General features: G+C 31.4%; 2 protein-coding genes across 5 annotated transcripts in view; one reads left to right on the top strand and one right to left on the bottom strand.

The window, feature by feature from the left end:
* The window catches only part of LOC117213808, a 138,026-nt gene extending 129,052 nt beyond the window's left edge, over nt 1-8,974 (bottom strand). The window contains exon 1 of the mRNA XM_033459495.1: nt 8,533-8,974. Coding sequence (XP_033315386.1) covers nt 8,533-8,622 — 90 coding nt within the window. The 5' untranslated portion in view covers nt 8,623-8,974. The remainder of the gene's footprint in view (nt 1-8,532) is intronic.
* Nucleotides 8,975-15,113: 6,139 nt separating this feature from the next.
* LOC117213591 (transport and Golgi organization protein 1) lies at nt 15,114-21,940 on the top strand. Of its 4 annotated transcripts, none has more exons than XM_033459069.1 (17): nt 15,114-15,389; nt 15,482-15,615; nt 15,902-17,582; nt 17,678-17,754; nt 17,854-17,976; nt 18,125-18,241; nt 18,307-18,384; nt 18,461-18,685; nt 18,922-19,089; nt 19,157-19,379; nt 19,451-19,589; nt 19,688-19,777; nt 19,857-19,953; nt 20,044-20,167; nt 20,536-21,045; nt 21,178-21,247; nt 21,639-21,940. In XM_033459069.1, exons 1-16 carry the CDS (start codon nt 15,230-15,232, stop codon nt 21,240-21,242), a joined length of 4,011 nt encoding a protein of 1,336 aa, XP_033314960.1. In that variant the 5' UTR covers nt 15,114-15,229; the 3' UTR covers nt 21,243-21,247; nt 21,639-21,940. The 4 variants fall into 4 exon arrangements, with proteins under 4 accessions (XP_033314960.1, XP_033314958.1, XP_033314961.1 ...); XM_033459067.1 differs by having other exon boundaries at nt 17,839-17,976; XM_033459070.1 differs by lacking the exon at nt 20,536-21,045 and having other exon boundaries at nt 15,230-15,389; nt 17,839-17,976.
* The last annotated feature ends 109 nt before the right edge of the window (nt 21,941-22,049 follow it).

Below are 22,049 nucleotides of genomic sequence, written 5' to 3'. Positions count from 1 at the left end.
CACGTGGTTCTAACATTGAATAACAATGACTTCTTACTATCATTGGACGACTTTTGTTATAAAACAGTTCACTTCAAAGAGCTAGTATACTACCATATAATGGGAAACTTATAACGATATAATAGAACAAAGCAATGCGTTATAAAACGCGATTATCGAAAGCTATGTTCGCTTGAAAAATTTCGACGAAGCATTAGTCAACGACGAGATAATCTTTTTTCTCCAATGCAAAGATCTCTCGTATGAAATTGCAATTTTATTAAAACCACGCAACGAATTTGAAATTTCAAATTCCTTGTGAAACAAAAGTGATTATAGGAGATGTTGAAACGCATTTTCTTTCGCGATATATAGACTAATCAAAATATCTACACGCTCGATTCAATCTCTTTCTCTCTCTCGCGCTCCCTATCTCTCGGGAAGGGGTCTATACGAGGTTGTTTCGTGACAAGGTAAGCTAAAGCAATTGCATTTCACCAATAAGTTTAGTCAACGATCACAGAAACGTACTGAATCCCTTTGATCTTGGCATTGATAAACGAACTTGCCCTGCCAACAAACATTCCCCAGATTTCATCGTGCGAGCATCGAGCGCCATGAACAATAAACGAGCTATAATTCAGCTATATCAAACTCGGAGATAACCAGTTAAGTCAGGAAAATTAATTTAGCGCAAACGGGACACGACTGTGGTCAATCGGCTTGTCTTTCCGTTTCTAAACAACATCTTTTCTACCTGATTGCCAAATAATTTCATTTACAGTTTTCATTTGTCATCGTTGTATATCGAAATAGAAATCGAAGTGAAAATTAGTTTCTTAATTAATGTTTCCTTGTCCCTGAGATACGTCAAATCAATTACGTATTATTAATTACTTAATTATGTCTGTTCACGTGTTCATTATTATTCAATCGTTCATCACATAAACATGTACATATTATTATAGATTGGCCAATACGTATAAGTAATGTCGAATTCTTCACTAAACATTCATTTCTGTCGTACTACTTGCGAAAGCAACAGTCTATCGATAAGCTGTATAACGTCCGTACGATCTATAACCTGACATCCCAAATTTTGTGCAATTTAAAAAATAATTCATTATATTTGTTTACATTTTTTTAATGTTTACTTTGACTCGAAGATGAACAGCAAGAAGACGTATTTTCGTATTTCGCAATTGTGAGTTATAATTTCATAGGTCATATAATTTCAAAGGTAAAAATACTGTATAAACAGCACAAAAGATGTACGTGGTGTAGGAATGAAAAAATGCTGCAAAGATAGTTCACAAAGATGATGGAGATTTTGATTTTATCGATGGTAAACGACTGTCGAGATCGATAAGGATCAAATTTACAGTCTAGTAGTAGTAGAAAATAATCCACATTAATGCACAAGAGTTGACTGAAATGTTAGGAATATAGAAATTCAACGTTGAAGATCATTTTCATTAACTCTTGGTATAGTTTCATACCAAAAAGTCTGACATTACCCTCTAGTCAATCCAATATATGTGTGTATGTGTGTGTGTGTATATATATATATACATACATATATGTATATATCTCTTTAAGGGAAAAAGATTTGTTGGAAACAGCAAATCAGTGAATTGTCAAACGGTGAAACGAAAAGGTCGCAAAAGCAATTCGAGAGTTACATCACAACAGGATGAAACTATTTTCCTGCGTACTGATACCTTTCTCAGTCTCAATTTCAGAAATGAACTTTACTCATTACCCCATCTGTGATGAGACTGCGTTAGTCCTTCCTCGACATCGGCTAACTAATGCAATTTTTATCTTTCACGATGGTGACAGTTCTGGCGAAAGATTTAAGATTATAAAAGAAGAAAGAAGCCTGCAATGAAATGATACACACAAGAGTTGTTAAAAAGCGTTAATTACTATTGCTTGTTACTGCAAAAATCTCATCAAGTTATAAAGCTTGAGGAAGTTCTTGAAACTTACAGTTTGGATAAATTTTTATTGAAATTTTAACAAAAAAAGAAAAAAGAGCAGAATACAAATTGAACTCTGTTTATGTACAGAGAATAATGCTACTAATTATTTTTGCGATTGAAAAATGTTGAATTAAATAATATAATTTTCTACGAAACATATTTTCTATGAGACATAGGCAAATTGTAATTGAGATGAAAATAAGACTATAGTAAATAGTAAGTCATTTCGGCCAATTTGCTATTTTTATTTTAAAAGCAACCCAATTTTATGTTAAGGCCAAATAAATTATCTTGCAATAATTTTTCATTGTAGTTAACGATTTTTATCGAAATAACGAATAATCTAGAGCGTTAAACACTGTGTTTCAGTTATGAACAATAAATCCAGATTCTACAACGTAATAGCATACGCTTTCAAAATTCTCCTCGTTTCAATGACTTTACTTGAATAATAAATGTATAATAAGCTCGTTTGCACGAGACAACTTCTACTTCTGGCACAATTAAACAAAATAGGATCAGATATTATTCTCCCGGTTTATTAGTTTATATAAAAGCAAGACATATTAGTATTATCATTAATTACATATTTGAAAAATTGCAGAAGAAGAAGCATTTAGCACCGATTTGAAAGTTTCAATCAACCTCGGCCAGATTTCCTTTAAGCAGTACAAAGGGATGTAATTTCAAGTTAAAAATAAAAAGGCAATCAATAAGAAAAGGAGATTGACTATGAAAATTGGCTATGTGATGCACGTGCTCGTTGGAGAATCATATTCTTCGGTAGCATCGCGCTTTATTGAGACATGTACCGAAAATTCTATTTAGATAAAGCCAACGACAAGTACCGCGAGGCTTTATTCGCTCACCCTTTCGGATGGAACTTCCTGTGAGCTGTAAATCGATAAAAAGGGGAATAGAACAACGCGACACTGTTTCGTCGGGTACGGACATAGGCACAGGACTTTTAAATCCACGACAAGAAAAATGGAACAGCTCCGGAATAGAGATTTCTTTAACAACGCAGCTAGAATAGAACGAAACAAAAGCAGCGTTGTAGCGACATTGAAACAGGTGTTACAGATCTTTCGATTTCGTTTCTGCTTCTTATCCGAGGGGTAACTTTCCAAGATTGAATCTTAAACTTTGTTCAAATAAAACTTGAATTCAAGCAATTTAGCTGGAAATTTATCTAATCTGATTTCAAATAATGAATACTTAATATGTTCAATAACGATATTGATAAAATCTATAACGTCATTTTAGTTTTAATATTTCTCAACAATCTAACGTCGCGCGTTCGAGTTACATTTTTAACTAAAACCAAGTAAACGACAATTTTCTTTGATTCTTTTCGTCACAGAAGATAGAACAAGAATCGTTAGAAATCCTGTCGCATTGGATGTGTTGAAGAAATGTCACAAAATGCTGATTGTTAGTATATATCTTTTCTAATGAGAGAAATTGCAAACTGATTGTTACAAATTCTAAAGAAACGTTATTAGAAAGAATAAGAATAGCCAATTTGGGTAAGGAAGTCCGATCAGAAGGAGAAATCTTTTGGAACTCGTTAAATTGACAGCGAAAGTTTCTGTGCTAAGTAATATATAAGTGAAACAAAAGAACATAAAAATCCATTTGCATATTTCCATGTGAATTATAGTAATACAGTAACTTTATTCTAGTAACTACTAATAGTTACAATAAAAAAGAAGCTGCATTTTAGGTATTTCAATAAAATTCAAAATAAAAGAACTTTGACTACTCAGAAAACTCGATTAAGTTGTAAGTACCTAAAATTGTTGCTTTTTCTTTTTCCTTTAAATGTTACAATCGTGCACGTTTTTATACACATTTTTATAACTGTGAAATAGCATGTATTAGTGTCCCAGATAGTGTAAAGGGAACAAAGTTACAAAATGTTTTCGGGCATATTTTAATTTACGATCAGGTGGTAGATAACGAATCTACGAAAACAAACGGCTTACAAAATTAGATGAGAAACGGATCGTTTTTTTTGTAGAAATTATATTCGTGCGTCACGTTGATACAAATGAAAAGGAAGAGATGTTCCGTGATTTCAGGATTTTCAGGTCAATTCGCTGAATCATTGTCTGGCAAACAACCCAGTAAATTTATGTTAATTTAGTTTATTCGTGAATTTACTTCGTGTTCTAAATACCTATGTTTCCAACGTGTTTCAGGAAAGTTTTAAATATTACGTTTAACGTAATCGTTTAATAATCATGATTTTATTTTACAATTTAGTATGTAATTTTTCCTGACTTTAATTTTCATTACGACAAAGATAATAAAACTTATTATTTAGACATTGAAAATGGATATTAAAAGTTAATTAAAAAATTTGAATTTGAATTAAAAAATAAAGTTTTCAAAAGTCTATTAAAAATATCATCAATAGATTAACAAAAGCGAATAAAAGATTGCCAGAAGATTAACAGAAAAATTGCTTATACGAGAAATATGCACATCGTATGGAACAGAATGATTTTTCACGTAGAATGATTCTTTTCTCACAAAAGCTATACGAAAATAAACCAGTGTTTGCTGATTTTTAATCAGAGAATAAACTGTTAAATGCCTGCAAGTTAGTTTTTCTATCGCAAAATATCGAAACAGCTTTATCTTCGTTTTAACTGAGGCCATGAAGTTTTTTGTGGAATAAATGTAATAAAGGCTGAAATCAATTTTTATTGACATTTAAAAAATACTTTGAAAATGCGTGAAAAAATAGATAATCTATCTCTAATTTGTAACAATATTGAATATTATTTCAAAATTTTTCTATTATTTAATAGTACGTATACCTCTAACGATAAGTATACTCGTATCATTAATATTTGATTGATCCTTTTTCTTATTCTTTTTGGGGCTATGAAGAAAGAAAATGAAGTTTTATTAAAAAAGAAAAAAGAAGATAATTTGAACAAACTGTTACATAATTAGATTCTTCTGACAAACGTCCCGTTAATGGGACAACGTGCATAGGTTATTATATAAATAGAAAGATACAAGGAAGTATTTATTGATCGATATAATGAAAAATAAAGGGGGCAGAAGAACGTGTGTGAACGAACCATAAAGGCGCCCTTATTATGTAGTTTAGTTTATTTAAACAAAGGATCTTCCAGCTTACCTGATTTTAATTTAAAAGATTAATGTAAAAGAACAAAAAATCCCATTTTTTCGATTTATTTCCATTGAAACAAAATTAATTAAAAATTTAGCTTTTGAAATTAAATTAAGAGTTACAATAGAGGTGGTTTCCTATTTTATCCCATTAAAACGAACAAAACCCTGTAAAGCGTACACAAAGTAATTTCCATATTAAGGAATATATTAAACTCGTAAATTCGTGATACAAGTTTAATTATTAACTATAATGTAATTATTCCTCTTGAAAAACTGATTTAATCCGCAGAAAACAAAGAATCCAACTATGTATATAATTTAATGAAAGTTCAATCGACTATAGTAATAGCGCAACAAAATGTCAACCGTGAACAACAATCACCTTAAAATAATTCGTTTATAGCAACCCTTCGAGCTATCTGACCGAGTGTTCAAAGGACGGACACGTATTCTGCTCAACAGTGCGTAATCAACTTTTTTGCAAACTCCTAAAAACGCATTTACGCTTACGATGCATTTTGCATGCACTTCTGTGCATACATTGTTGCTCGTTCCAAATTATTTTTCGGCTCTCACGACGAAACGACAGTAGTTTTCATTTTTATAAAGAGATTCAAATCTTCTTTCATTATAAACTAACTCGAAGTATATTCGCTATTCGTACTACGATATTTCAACATAAAACGGCTATATCGTATTGTATATTTATTTCTATTGTATATTGAATACGAACTATTGAGTGACGTAATGTTTTAGTTTAAAATAGAATTACTACATCATTCTTTGACTTGTTAGTTTTGCAATGTTATACGTACAAAAAAATAGTAACACTGTAACTAACGAACTGAATAATCTAACTATGAAAATAAGTAAGTATAGGGTTTACATGATTGAAAAACAATGTTATTAATATAATATTGTATTTATAATATCAATATAATACTTCAAATGAAGTCGGGCATGCTACTGAATAATCTTCGTTCTTCCGCATTGGAAAATTATCAAGGAAAAATTAATATCAAAGAGCTATCAACTGTTAGATGAAGTTAAAATAGAGGGGAACAGGTGGGGAATGTGATATCCAGTATAGAATTTCAAGGTTAAAAGAATTGTTACCATTGATAGAAAAATGGAAGGGAAGTAGAAACTTCTGGCTAATTTTATACTTCTCATTATTTTGTAGAAATAAATATTATGTTACGCGTTAAAGTAAACTAAATTGTAAAACAAAATTCTAGTGTTTTTATTAATTATAAATGAATGAAATCACAGAATAGAGTAAATTTTTAATTAATAATAAAGAATTATAGCACGTTCAAGTATTGAACTCAGGGAAATACGATAAATTTATAACGCTGAAATAAAAATTGGATATTTTCGTTGTAACTACCTCACTCATTGACGAGTTGTAATTTAATTGCTTCGAACGATCTTGTCATTTTAATAATTGAAAATTGAAATGCTCGGAACGTCTAAATACGATATTGATGAAAACGAGAGAAGCTATACGAGAGATGCAGCTCATCTGCAAGTGGCATCGATTTCATTTTATAATAACGTGCAATGACCATGCTCATTTCATTGTTATATTCACGGCTGAAGTTATCTGATTACCGTGTCATTTGATGAAACTTCCGACCCTCTCTATTTCTATCATCCGTCCATTGTCATGGTTTCGTCCAGTTGAACCGATAAGAGAAGACAAATCATACTTTAAATTACAAGCATAATGATACCATCCAATAAAATGTATACACTTTATCTTCAATTCATAAAAAAATTGTAAAGAGATCTTTTAATAATATTTGTTCAACAAATCCTTGTTTCACAAAAAACAAAAGATATTTATATTTTTCAATTCATACTTATCTCTATAATATATTGGTACAAAATATTCGTAGAATTTTTCAACAGCTAACAAATTCTCCTTTATTAACATTATTTAGAAGATTAGGTACTCTAATGGTAATAAAAGTTACTTCTTTAAAATATTATTCCTCGTTTAACGTAATTATAATTAGAAGATAAGTGATGATAAGTTGTTCTTTAAATATATGTAACTTTAAATTAACGTTAAATATACGTGTACTGGTAAACGATATAACACATTATACCTTATATAATTAAGATTAGAAGGCAAATAATATGTTAATTCACTTTACCATTTGAACGAAGTGATTTTCTTATATTTCTTATTTATTGATAATTATTTTTCTATTGCTTCAATTCAAAAATCTGATTTCTAAGGAACAGATGAATAATCATAAGCATATTCCGGTAAACCATCTATACCTCGCCTATAACTTGTAACAAAAAACAAAATCATGTTTAACATTAAGCGAGTTGAGAACATTATAAGAAACATAAAACACGCGATCGGTACAGATTATGGAGTAATTCTTCGTATGCTTTGCTCATAGATTGCCTATCGTGAACTGTACGTCGAGCGTAAAAACATAATTCTATAATACATAATACGTAATACGCACATACTGAATCGATATTCCGCATATGTCGTAAAATACAACAAATCCAGTAGTCAACGCGTAAAAAAATTAACGAACGTCAAACATTCGAATACTATCTATCAACCTTTTAACTCTGTCATAGATGAAGTGAATTATTTTTCCCATCAATTGAAGTCATGGGTATAGAGAATATAAAAATATGTTTCCACTTTTGCAGAGTTATATATATGTACTGCTACATACATGTGTGCATAAACAACCTTAGAAAACAAACAATTCCATTCCATTCAATGTCAATTTAATAAAATATATTGAATATATTCGGCGATAGGAACCATGACGTTACCCCTTTAAAGAAATAAACGGTTGTACACAAAAAAAGTAAATTAATTTTACTAAAATAAGCATATGTGTATCTATTCAGCAATTGTTTTGTCTCAAGCTTTCTGATTTTTAATTTCCGCTCACGAAAAAGTTATAACTTTCCAAAAAACATATATATAGATATGTATATCGCACGACGATGTATCGCGAACGAATCGAATGTCAACAAATATGGCAGACGATGAGAGAGAGAAGTCGCTCGGATCTATCCCGCAAATGCAGCCTATACACAATGAAGCTAGGCAATCGAGGCAATCGAAGACGTTCATCGAACCCGGAGGCATTGTCGCGCACGCGAATCGAACCAGTGTTATGTATATAGACGTAACTAAGGTGTATACGTGTGCGCAAGTATGTGTACATGTATATAGTACTGATACTACATGTTATGTGAGTATGCATCAACACGATGTGCCGAAACACAACTTCCCTCTGCTTTGTCTGTAATCACACTAGCTAGAGGATAGAGAAAAGGAGATTTGGAGTGGCGGTGGCCGCGCGTCTTTTCGGTTGAGGAACGTGATACGTCGTGCGTGCTCGTGCGTATTCGTACTGCGACTCACCGGGTAGGGAGAGAACTCGTCGTGTAGGACCACCCAGCGACGAGCGTCGTGTCGGCCCCCAAAAGACAAGCACGTGGAGTACGGTATCATGGTGACGGCGGCGACAAGAAGGGGGCGTACGATCCGCTCGAACCTTGTCACCGAGGACGTCGCTACTAATTGTCGTCCGCGTCGTGACCGCCGTTGTCGACACGTTGTATTTTTTTTTTTTATTACCACGTTCGGCCGAGCACGTTTGACGTTTAGCGGCGTTGGTAGAACGCGCCTCGCGCCGCACCACCGAACAACCGAACGGGTTAGAAAAGCCCACGATGGAAAACAAGAGGCGACCGGCTAGCCCGAAGGACCACGAGACTCGAGCGTAGCTAGGGAATCACGACAGCTGATTGGTCGACGGGAGTACCACCGCCGTCTGCCGACCATTGCGCGCAACCGCATCCGAGAGATCAATGAGACTCGAGCCGAAGAAGACACTCACCTAGAAGTACCCGAACACTCACGAGCGCGTGCGAGGTTCACCGAAGACAGGGCTGCCTAAGAATCGGGTCGCGATGCCGCATATAGTCGATACGGAGCGACGTTTTACGTTTGACAATTGACAATTTTCTTCCTCGATAGCTTCTCTTCGAGAGATAAATCGTCTGACATTTTCTACTCTCTAACGCACACCGTATATATAATATAAACATATGGGCATATGTGCTCGACATATTTTTCAGTGTTCATCGCTACTAACGGTGCTGATTGATATGACTGTGATTACTCGTCGATTATGTCATTTTCTGTTTAACGATTGTAACATTTAATTCGGTGGTCGATGAACGTTCAACCCTGCTACGCTCATTCAGTTATTCTTAACCAAATTATATTGTTCTAATGTTAAAATATTTTTTCACAGTTTGGAAGAAATATGAAAAACGTCTTATTGATTTTTCGTTTCAATTGTATGTTAAACATCTTCTTTTTATTTTCTAAAATGAGTGCTAGATTGAAATATAAAAATTCGAGGATTATGATAGGATTAATCGACCGATGTTTAGCGAGCAAAAATCCATTTTTATAGTTGCAAAAGTAGTCGCAATTCGATAGAAGGAATAATAATAGATATAGTCCTTATTCCGGGAAGTAAACAACAATAAAATACGTTTATGTTTGTGCCTATACACTTTAGGATACGTTATATATCGTTGTATCCTTCGTAGAACTGAATTGCGTTTTCCGTAATGATTGCATTTATGAAGTTGACTTTAGCGTACGTCACGCAGAAATGTACGTGCAGGTGGCAAGAAGCTGCCTGGTTTAAATTTAGCAATATCGCGTGCAACTGATGCATTTTCGCAGAGTTAATTGATTTGACCTGAAGGAATCGTCAGTGTTGTCAGTAAAATATCAAACGCACGCGCGTTTATGAATATTACACATAATGTTTTGTACTATGAATATTATAATGCTTCTGAAAAAGTTAAATTCCATTTTTGAATCTATTTAGTAGATTAATTATTTTTATTCTTTTCTACTAAATGTAACTGATTCCTTTCATATATTTCCATTTTGTTTAAATACTCAAAAAAGTCAGTCACTACTAAAGATTCGTCATTTAATAGAATAGCTAAATGTTTGTTAAACGTTATTTTTAACTAAAATCTGTACGATAAAAGCTGATTATGTATGAACAAGCGAAGTTAGGGGATGCGTGCACCACTTGTAAACGTAATTCCCTGGCCGTTTGCATTACAGATCACCTCAAGGACGATGACGCACACTACTTCCTGAATAATACGGTCCGTGTTACGTCATTGATAAGACGTCACGTGTGCTTCGTGACACAGATGACGAAACACGGTAAAAGGGAGTAATTCAAATGATGGCGAAAAAGAAAGCTAGATGACGTAAAAATCAAAGAAGGAGGATGAAGAAAATGTCTTTCCGCTAAAAAAAAAAAAAGCAAAGAGGAAATAAATAAGATCTATATAATACATAAAATAAATAAAAATCTAATAAATATATAAAATGTAATAAACAGAAAAATTTAAAACGACGAAAAACAATGCAAAAAAAAAGAATAGACGGGATAGCGGTGGAGGATATGACGAAAAAAATATGAAACGTTAAAAAAATGAATACGAAAGAGATCAACGAAGGTAGAAATTAAAATAAAAGAAGCATAAAAGTAATGACAAAATGGAAGATATAAAAATCAGTAAACAGCAAGAATATGAAGTGAGACAATAGAGCGAAAAGAAGAAGAAAGAAACGTAGGGATACTGAAAGACCAAAGTGAACAGAAATAAAGGAGATGGCAAAGCGAAAGAGAAACAAAGCCATAAATATAGTGTGTGAAAAGAGATGGTAAGTAAAAAGAATACCAGACAGGAGTGAATGGGGGAAATAAATATAAAGAGAACAAGAGAGAAAGACAAGAAAAAGATGAGGGTTAATGAGACGAAAAATAAAATGAGTGAATAGGAAGGATCGGGGGGGGGGGGGAGGAATGAATTTCATCATTTAATTTTAGCACGATCGCGTGCAGCCGATGGCTGCCGCAGGGGCATGTCATGGCCCAGGGAGTCGCTTGCAATATCGATCCTAACTTCACGCACCTGAAGCGCACCTCCTCTCCCATATGAAAGGAAGCTTGTTGCCGTTCCCGTTATTACAGCTTATCCCTTCGATCATTCTGATCATCACATTCTTTCTTTTATCCTTTAACACCTTTTATCCTAATAAATATCGTACGTTGTCTACATTTTGTGCAACAGACATTTGACAATAAATAGTAAACAAGCGATTATTGTATGAAATTATTCTCAGATTTGAACATCTGCTATTCTACATATATTGGACTGCATCGTCTCAAGTATCGTTGGTTTTAGTTTCTCCCATTTGCAAAGTACTCTTCCAATAAATTTAAGAGGCATCCTGAATTTAAGTTCGCGGCATTCTTATTGAAAAATTTCGCACGCCAGAAATAATGTCCCAGAAGATTATATGGCATTCTCGCAATAATTCTCATGAATTCTTCGGAGTTTGGGTTCGAAATATTTATCGAGCATAGAGAATAAATTTGAAAGAAAAAAGCACTTTTAATTTTATTAGATTCAATCAGCATTAAGTATATTTGTGTTGAACCGCGGTTGATTTTAATATTAGTGATAATATTATAATATATTATATAATATTAACATAATAATATATTAGAAAATATAACATTAATAATATTAGATAATATTAGTAGTAATATTATTATTACTTGGGAATCGAAATAATCGGAATCTTACTATCTGTAAGAATATGGAGAATATTAATGACAGAATTGCCGAGAATTTAATGTACAAAATTCAAAGGAAATAATATTTATTTAATGCCCGTTATATTATATATCACATCAAAATCTTTTTAACGATTATGATTCTAAGATCGCGTTTATAATATTGACTTAATATACATCGTAATATTTAAATAAATCTTTGTTTTGTAATATTTAAACAAATTCTGTAGTCTTCTAATTACATAGTCATAAAAATATGAATTCGCATTAAATATCCAATTATATATCCCAATCGCATTAAATATCCAAATATCCGATTATTATAAGAGAAAAAAGGAAACTTGAAATTAGATTTAATTTCCGTCTTCATATTTAACGAAAGATATAACGAAAGATATAACGAAAGATATAAAGATATAAGATTGTTTTAAATTGTTGTTGCTATTCTAGTTATCCATCGACAAATGAGCCGAGTTAATTTTAACACGAGGATTACCTAATGTTTATGCACATGATAGATCGTATACGTTCAATAGAAACGTTCCTTTGGAGCCAGACGCATCGCGAACATTATTCAGTGTGCATAATACAAAGACTATAAAACGAGACTTCTTTTATCATAAATTATATTTGACGTTACATTCTACATAAATATTTAATTACTTACGAACTTTATGAATCGATCACATAAGAAACCTTACGTGTTCTTTCCATGTATTTTGTCTTTTATAGTACCGACAATTTCATTCATTATCTTTACATACTTTAATTTTTACATCTTTTAATAAAGCTATCATTTCACTGGAATTTTGCTACGAAATCAAGCAACGTGTTGAAATTAATTTTTGGAGCGTAAATTCTATAATTAATAGTAGTATTTGTCATATTTCGTTTTCTAGAATAAAGATTTATAATATAATATAATTTATATTTACATCATAAAATGTAAATATAAACCTACTTACGATTTTATCTTAATAAATCACCGATTTGAAAGTAGATCTTTGTACGTCTGGTGTATTAACAGTTATGTTATGAATGGCATGTTTATTCTTCAATTAAAGATATAAAAACAGGATAAAAAGTCGAAAAAAAAATTGACTTACATGAAGGAACGTCACGATATCTTCTGAAATAGTAACTCCGCCACGACGTGCGAGAACTTTCGGAGGAACTGCAATGTCCAAAGCAAGTTTCGATAATTCCACCATAATGGTAGATGCTTCACTGATTCTCACCCGTTTTCTTTAAATTAAAAATATATGTATCACATGACTGAGTAAAAAGAAAGACATGTGCAATATCAATTCCACTAAACATTTAAATATTTTTTCAGACAAATTTATTCATTTAGTCAAACATGCAATTTACACGTCCGTCGAACTGTATGATGTTCTCGATCATGGTAAATAAACACGTTCGATAAGATCATAACCTCACTTTCACTTTTAGTTTTAGTTTTGACCATAGAAATTCCATAATTATGAACCATAGATAGTTCAATATGTACACTGTATGTAGCAATTATGAATGATATCCGATAATATGCTTTTTAAATAAAAATATATTGATTTATTAAATAAAATTCGATTGTAACAACCTGGAAAGTGGTTAAAAACATATCTGTAATATACAAACCATTTGAGATTATCACTATGAATGATAATTAATATTTAAAATATCTCGTGATATATATTTTGAATATCTTTTATATGACAAACATACGGAAAGTATAAAATCGAACAATTGTTTTGAATATTTAACGCGATACATACCAACGATTTTTTAAATTCAAATGTCGATTGTATTTGACGAAAGTGAGTTCCGTGTAACTACGATGAACATGTTCGTCACCACACTTTTGCCGCCGAAATTTTTCAAACTAATTTGCTGATACCAACTTCAAACAAAAACTATGAAATAACATGTCCAAATGAAGCATTCCAGCTTGTTTCGATATTATCCTTTTCACACGTGGGCGTGTTATGTACTTACTGATCTTATGTCGATATTTTGTTTGTCAAGACTTGATCACCTTGGCCTCGATACATATTGTAAATTGTGCTTTACGACGATTAGATCAAAAACGAACTTGATTTATTGTTTTGCTTTAACGAATACAAGTAGTAAATTATATATTAGCTTGCACATTAAGTTTGATGTATTAGCAATAATTAGCATTGATAACGAATATGCACATGGTGAAAGATACTAACCTAGTATAATCTGACCTTGACCCAACAAATTTTCATACAAATAGATACTACAACCATAAACGAAACATAGAATAGATCTGAGATGTGGTGCTTTTCCTTACCCGACTTGGTTTTTTTGTTCTAAACTTCTTAACATTTTCATACTACATGCGATATTACCGGCTGGGTATAAAGTAAGATTACTACATGATCTAACTTTGGTAATTAAATGGTTACCATTTGATTTAGTACTTGGCGCGTACATGCTTCTTATGCTAGAGTGGAACCGCAGATGAGGTATTTCGTCGATAGTGGAACCAGAGTAAATCCCTTTCTTTTGCAGCACTTGGTCGCCTGGTGTAGCACTTATAAAGCTCTGGGGGATAACTCTCGTTCCGGGCGTGAACATGAGCACCTCTAATTTCGTCTCTGCTGCTTAAACAAAGTCAATTATCTTAATAATTATGTATCGTAATAGTTAAATTATTATTATATACTATGATTTCACAATAACAATTCTTTAACATGAATGTTTACAGAAAGAAACAGTTTTAAATAGCTACAACCTATACCTATGAGTTACTATTTCATTGTATTTCTTCTAGTATAATCTGGTATAATATTTATATTTTAAATCAATTTTTTTTCTTCTAATATGTTTAATATTAAAGAGTAGTATTGTTTGAAACTAGTGGTTTGGAGTTAAAAATATTTATGTTTTTTTATACGATTAATGAAATCTGAATCTCATAAAAAGAGAAATTAGATATACTGATAAATATATCATATCCAAAATTGAAATGTCAAATGTAATAAATGCACGTTGAATATTATCTTCGACTTTTTATATTGCGCATGTGCATTTTGAATTTCTGAATTCAATGCGGGTATAGTAATACGTGCGTTAGAAATCTATGATTTTGTTTCAGTTGGCACTATTTGTTCTTAATACATACGTATCTAATAGTATCCACTTATTATTTACATGCTTGTTAAATATAATATTTTCCTAATCCACATATATATGTATATATATATATATTTAAGATTTGAAAATACAAAAATGTATATGAAAATGGACCCGTACTTTCTGTATTTTGTATAGGTTCAATTACCAATCCTGTGAAGTATAGTCAATGTTCGTCTCGAGCCAATATTAAATATTCCTTTCAACCAACCATCTTATTACAGACTACTTCACGGATAAAATGTGCGTCCAAGGCTGTATCATTATATGTTAGTAGTGATGTGGAACTGCAGTAGTACAAATATGACGGAAAGGAATTTGTTTATTAACATATTATTTCTAGTTATTGCAATAATATTTAATGCAATACCACAGTGTTCCTCAGTTTTATCAGACAAACGACTGTGTTATGATCCTGACTGTTCCGGTAATTGAAGCCATACTTTATCCTCAATGCGTGTCTAATTTAAATTCTTTTTTTTATTTCGTGTAAATTATTTAATGATGTATTTTCTATAGAGCCTGTTTCATTAGCTAGAACGACTATTAGATATACCCCAAACGAGGCGGGATTATTGTCGTGCAACATTAATGAAAAAGTCACAGTTTATAGTAAAGAAGCAGGGAAGAGAAATGACTTGTGGGGTGTAGAGGTAAATTTTATTAATTTCTATTTTTCCATCTAATTTTAGGTTTTCCGGTTTTCATTGTTCGTACTTGTATGTAAAATTATCCGGTATGAAGACAAATGTAGGAATTAAAAAAATTAAAATAGTATAATCTGAAATCTGGCCAAATTAAATACTAAGAACAATATAAAAATCTAAAGATTACATTATTATTATTATGGTTTTTCTGATTGTATAATCTTTTATTTTACTTTTCCTGTGGTAATTATTATATTTATATAAATAATTCGAAAGATTTTATTAATTTTAGATAAATGGCAGACATGGATATATACCAAAAACATTTTTAAAGGAATATAAAATTCTACATAAAAATTTAGAACATGAAGTATCGATTGATCCATTATTTAGTAATGTTTCATCTAATGAGAAACTTCAATCAAAGAAAAATAAAAATAAATCAGTGTTTGACAAGAAAGATATTAAAACTTCAAGTGAACAAATTGATAATTTGGAATTAAAGTCCTTGGAAGAACTGCCACAAAGTGCAAATGGTATAAATCCATCTTATGAGATTATAGATGGAACTACAGTTCACTTAGATATCAATAAGCCTTCTGAACCAACTTTTATAAAAGAAGTTATTCAAACAACAGTAGTGCCAAATGAACAAGATGCAGATGATGAAATCTTAAATAATAATCTAGAGAGCAAGGAGCACACCATTTCTGCTGAAGTTGATTTTAAAGACTTTGTGACAAGTTCGGAAAAAATATTAGATTTACCAGAAATATCTGGTGTACAGAGTTCACCATTGAATATAAGTATAACCTCTGATAAAGTAGAATATATAATAGAGAATGTAGAAAATAAGTCAGTCACGAATGTGGAGGGTGATCAATTTTTAGATAAAGTTATTGATATCAATAGTCCACAAACATCTACATCTGATGGTCTTAAAGAGACATTAACTATTGAAGGAGAAGAAGCAGTTGAATTAAATAAAGAAGGTAATGTCAGTCCCAGTGAAGCAGATGTAAATAATAACACTACATCAGATGTACAAAATGTAAGAACTATTGATCAAATTGAGGAAGTAGATATTCAACCTTTACAAAATGTTATGATAGATACAACCAATAAAACTCAATTAGATATACAAAATGCAGAAAGTTTTGATCAAATACAGACAAAAGATATCCAATCTTCACAGAATATTACAATAGTCACAACTAGTGATGCTAGATTAGATGCACAAAATGCAGAAAATTCTGATAAAGTTGAAACAGAAAATATCCATACTTCAAGTGTTGAGATGATTGTGGTTAATGAGACTGAATCGAGTATACAAAATATAGAAAATTCTGGTAAAGTTGAAAAAGAAGATGTCAACTCCTCAGCAAACGTTGAATTATTTTCACTTAGTAACATTAAATCAGATATAAAAAATGCAGAAAATTCTGATCAAATTGAAACTAAAGATATCCAGGCTTCACAAAATGTTACAATAGTTACAACTAGTGACACTAAATCAGATGTACAAAGTGAAGAAAATTCTGATAAAGTTGATATAAAAAATATCCCATTATTAGAAAACATCATACCTCGTATAAAAGATACCCAATATTTAGGAAGTGTTATGCAAATACAAACAGAGCCAGATGATGCAAAAAAAGAAGAAGAAAGCAAAAATATTGAAGATTTAAATGAACATGATACTAGTGAATATAAACCATTTTCATTTATTGAATCAAATGTAAACAATGAAGCACTAGTAACGTTACCTACTCATAATATTGAAACTAAAGATATTCAGTTTGATTTAGATATTGAAACAGAGGAAGGATCTACATTAGATACTAAATCTAATTCAAATATTGAAGATACTGTTTCTGTAAAAGAAATAACAGATATCCAATATAATACAGATAATGAGGATGCTTTACATATAATAGAAGAAACATCTGAGAATATTTTCCATGAAGTACAAGGTACAGTATAAAAATTATTTTATTCTTGTGTAAATTATTATGTAATATTATTAGAATTGATATATAATTCTAATTAATGCGCTAATACTTTTTAGCTTCAGTTCCAGATGTTTGTACAGCTGATAATATTGGATGTCCTTTAACAGACAATCAGAATAATTTTCCACATCACGTAAGTCATAATTATCTTAGAAATATTACAATTATAAATTGTAAGTCTTTTGTGTGTTATTTATTATTTAGTTAATTATTATAGGAACAACCTTCTCAGGGCAGTGAAAATGCTCTAATGAGTGGGATACAAATCGAAAGCAATTATTGGTTGGCATTAATGTATCTAAGTGTCACTGCCATTGCAACGCTTATATTTTCTTTAGGGTACTACTGCATTGAGGTATTAAATAAATACTTTTGAAGTATATGCTATATGTAGAAATATTTCACTATCCTAGTATTAATATTAAAAAATTATTTAAAATTGTATGAGCAAAAATGTATATGAATAAGGGAAACATGTAATTTTAATAATTTTATGTTTATAGAATATGAGGAGTGACAGACAACTGATAGTTAGAATCAACAAACTTGAAAAAGATTTACTTATTTCAGAAGCAGAATGTACAATGGTAAACGAAAATTTAAAATCAACGAAGGAAAAGGTACCACAATTATATATTCATATTCTTTTTTTAGTGAATTTATACTATCATAAAACATATTGTAGTTGAGTCGCATGGAAGATGAATCATTCGGTTCTGACGAAATGGTGCTTTCTTTAAGGGCTGATTTAGAAGCCTCACAGGTAATATTTTGTAATATGTGCATTTAAATACGATATAGATATAATAATAATAATAATAATGTAATATTTCTAATAGAATGCAAAAACAGAACTAGAAGATCAAGTAGCCATGTTGGAAAAAGACCTAGAAAGTGCTACTGAAGCAGGGTTAGAATTAGAAAAAATGTTGCGAGAAGTTCTCTCGGCAAATAATGAAGTTAATCCGTTAGCGCAGTCAGTAGAGGATCTACAAACTAGGTTGAATGCTCAACAAGCTGCAAACGAATCTTTAACGAATGCTGTGAATCTTAAAACTCAAGAGGTGTGTATATTTAAATTAAGTGATAGATATTTTTATAAACAGAAGTATGTATTTAATTGCATGTTTTACATATTTATTGCAGTTTGAATTTCATAAACTTGAGGTTCGTAATCATAGGCATTCCGTAACGTCGTATATTATCAAGGATACCATTATAATTTATTTGGAATATATACCTTGTATAATATATTTTATTCTATGCATATATGTAATCTTCAATACTAAATATTTTACAGAACGAATCTATATCAGCAGAACTTGTATCTGTTAAGAAGAAATATGAAGAGCTTGAGGTTGAACTAGCCAGGCTTACGGAAAATTTAAAACAAGAAATAAACAGCAAGAATAATATCGAACAAACTTGGAGTGATAAGGTGCAACAATTAGAAATGGAAATCAAGGAAGTAAGTGTTAAACAAATATAAGATCAAAGGTACATGTAAGGTGTTTTATGTATATTTATTTTTGTAGATTTCTACTGAAAAGACAACCTTACAGAAGGAGTTGAAAGCTAAAGAAGTAGAAGCAAACGACCTTGTAGATGTTATTAATCGATTGAATTCTAACAACTTGGATTTGGACAAGTTGTATGATGTATCTCATATTAAAGTTGAAGCAACAGCATTGCTTGAAGAAAGGAACGAATTAAAAATACGATTGGCTGAAATTGAAGGAGCTCATAATTTATTAGAAGGTATATCTTGAAATATTATTTAAAATCACATACTTGGTGGAATATACTATATATAAATTTTTGAATTATAGAACATGTGAAGTTCGTTAAAGAGGAAGTAGCTACTTTAGGCGAACAATGCAAAGTAGCGGAAAAAGAAAAGAAAGATGCAGAAACACGACTTGAGGTGTTGACAAACTTTTTCGAGGAGAAAGAGGCACATCGCCAAAAGTATTACATGTTTATCTAAATTAATTTAAAATTATTCTTTTCTTTAATTAATATTTATATTAAAAATAATATCAATTATTCTTATGCATTATCATTAGGGAAGAAGCTATTTGGTTACAACAGCAAGGTGAGGTTGTATCAACTGTAGAACGAATACAAACGATGCAAAATGAAATACAAAACTATAAGTGAGTGTTTATCCTTTAAACTAAGTCTGAAAATTCCTTCTATGGTTATTATAATATTGAACTTTTAAACTGCATTTAGACAACAAATAGAAGTGTTAAAACGTGAAATATTAGACCAAGAAAGAGAATACAAGAATCAAATTTCTGTTCTTGAAACAAAAGCACATGAGCAATGGGTATGAATGTTTTAATTATTTTGACTTGATTATCTTGACTTACTATGTTGTGAAATTAGTTGTAATATTTTGATTAAATTTTATATTAAGGTCATAGCTCGTCAAGTTGAACGTCGTTTAGAGGAATCCAAGGTTGAAGCAGGTCAATTGCGTAATCGCCTTACATTAATAGAAAAAAATATTAACGATGTAGATTCCGAAGCGAAATTACATCGTAAGTATAATCAAAAGAAGTTCCTTTTCTATTTTATGTTTACCAATTTCGTTTCAATGTTGTAATTGCTTTAAGTAGTAAATATTATTTTAATTTTGAGAAGCAATAGTATTTTAAAATGTATACTTGATAGATTATTGTTGCTAATCTAATGCGATAAATTGGTATAAATTTTCTACTTAGCATTAGTAGAAGTTATAGACATAGACATTTGTTGCCTTAATTATTGAATACATTTAATCACCGAAATATATGAAGCTATAATGAGACTTACCATAAGTATTTTGGCCCATTTACCATTGCTGATATGGTACTACAGAGTGCTCTAATGTAGAAAATTGTATTTTTTTAACATAATTTTCAAACAGGACTAGAAGCAAACGGCGAGACGACAACGTCGCCTCCATTATTCATAGGAGCAGAATCATCCAGTTCCCCTATAATGTTTTCTGGTTCTTCGAGTGTTCCACCACCACCACCACCTTCCTATTTACATTCATTGTTTCCTCCGTACTTACCACCTCCGTTACCAAATACATCCGGAGTACCACCATATGAAGTTAGTCAACGACCACCACCACTTGGTGGTCGGTTATCTTCACCTCCACCTATGCCTCTGCATCCACCTGCTCCTAATAGGTACGACAACGCAGGTTCTCCACCACCAATGTCTCCACACTTACTTCCACCTTTTAATCATAGATCCCCCCCACCTCCTCCGTTTGCTAGTGACATTCATCCACCTCCTCCACCTCCTCCTGGTTCAATATTACCACCACCTCTTGGAACGCCGCATTCGTGGGGGGAAGAATCACTGCCGCCTCCACGCAGTTCTGGTTTTCATCCAGCACAACGAGAACGAGTTCGAAATCACAAAGGTTTGTGTATAAGATGACAAGCAACCGCAAGAACCCGGCACCCTCATTAATGGTCGATTTCACTTTCATTGAAATGGGTTTTTCTATTTTTTCTCATTATTTTTTTCTCTTCTTTTTTGTTGTGCATGCAAGGACGCAAGCGATTCTCTAAAGTGAGACAATTTTGGAGTACTATGGAGGGAAATAATTGCAAATAAATGCAGTATGTCAAGCTGAACGAGATTGATTTTGTTTTGCTCCGCCAATGCAAAATACGTGTCAAATATCGAAATAAGTGTAAAAATTAAATCACAAATTTCTTTCCTTTCATTATTATATGTGTTAAATGGATTCTTTACATAGTAGTTTCATTATTTTCTTAATGACATTGTATTATGATATTATTGTTGAAATATAATTTACTTTGTTGGACATGGATTTGTGATTTGATTTTGATATCTTAATAATTACACTTACTTTCAAGTAGCAATATCTTTTTCTTCCTATATTTTTATTCATGACTTGTACTTCTCATATTCTTCTTTCTATATCAACAATTAGAACGAATTAGTAGCAGATATAACATGTTATTTACAGTTTATTATTGTTTTCAGGTTCCTTACATTCTTCGGGAGAATCACTAGATAAATCACATCATAACAGCAAAGTTTGAGTCTTTTATTTTGTTATAAAATATCTTCGTATACGCGTTAAACTTGTCATTATATTGTGAGACATTTAAATATAAAAATATTTCAATAAACAAATAACAGTGATGCAGGATATATTAACGCTAATAGACCAACCAGCATTTACTACTTTGTGAAATAGTAAATCGTGCATTTTGATATGATATTTGTCAAATGTAATAAACACATTAGTTTGCTATGAGAAATACATCTATTAGCCATCACTGTTATATCAAAAAGGGGAAAGAAGCAAATTGTATATATATATTTAATTATTCTTTAGGGATGTATTGAAGTATAGAACGAATTGTAAAAATGTTTCTTTATATAGTTATG

Source organism: Bombus bifarius, unplaced genomic scaffold (assembly GCF_011952205.1).
Source record: "Bombus bifarius isolate JDL3187 unplaced genomic scaffold, Bbif_JDL3187 scf7180000009125, whole genome shotgun sequence".
NCBI lineage: Eukaryota > Metazoa > Arthropoda > Insecta > Hymenoptera > Apidae > Bombus > Bombus bifarius.
This window is presented reverse-complemented; position numbering and strand designations above follow the sequence as displayed.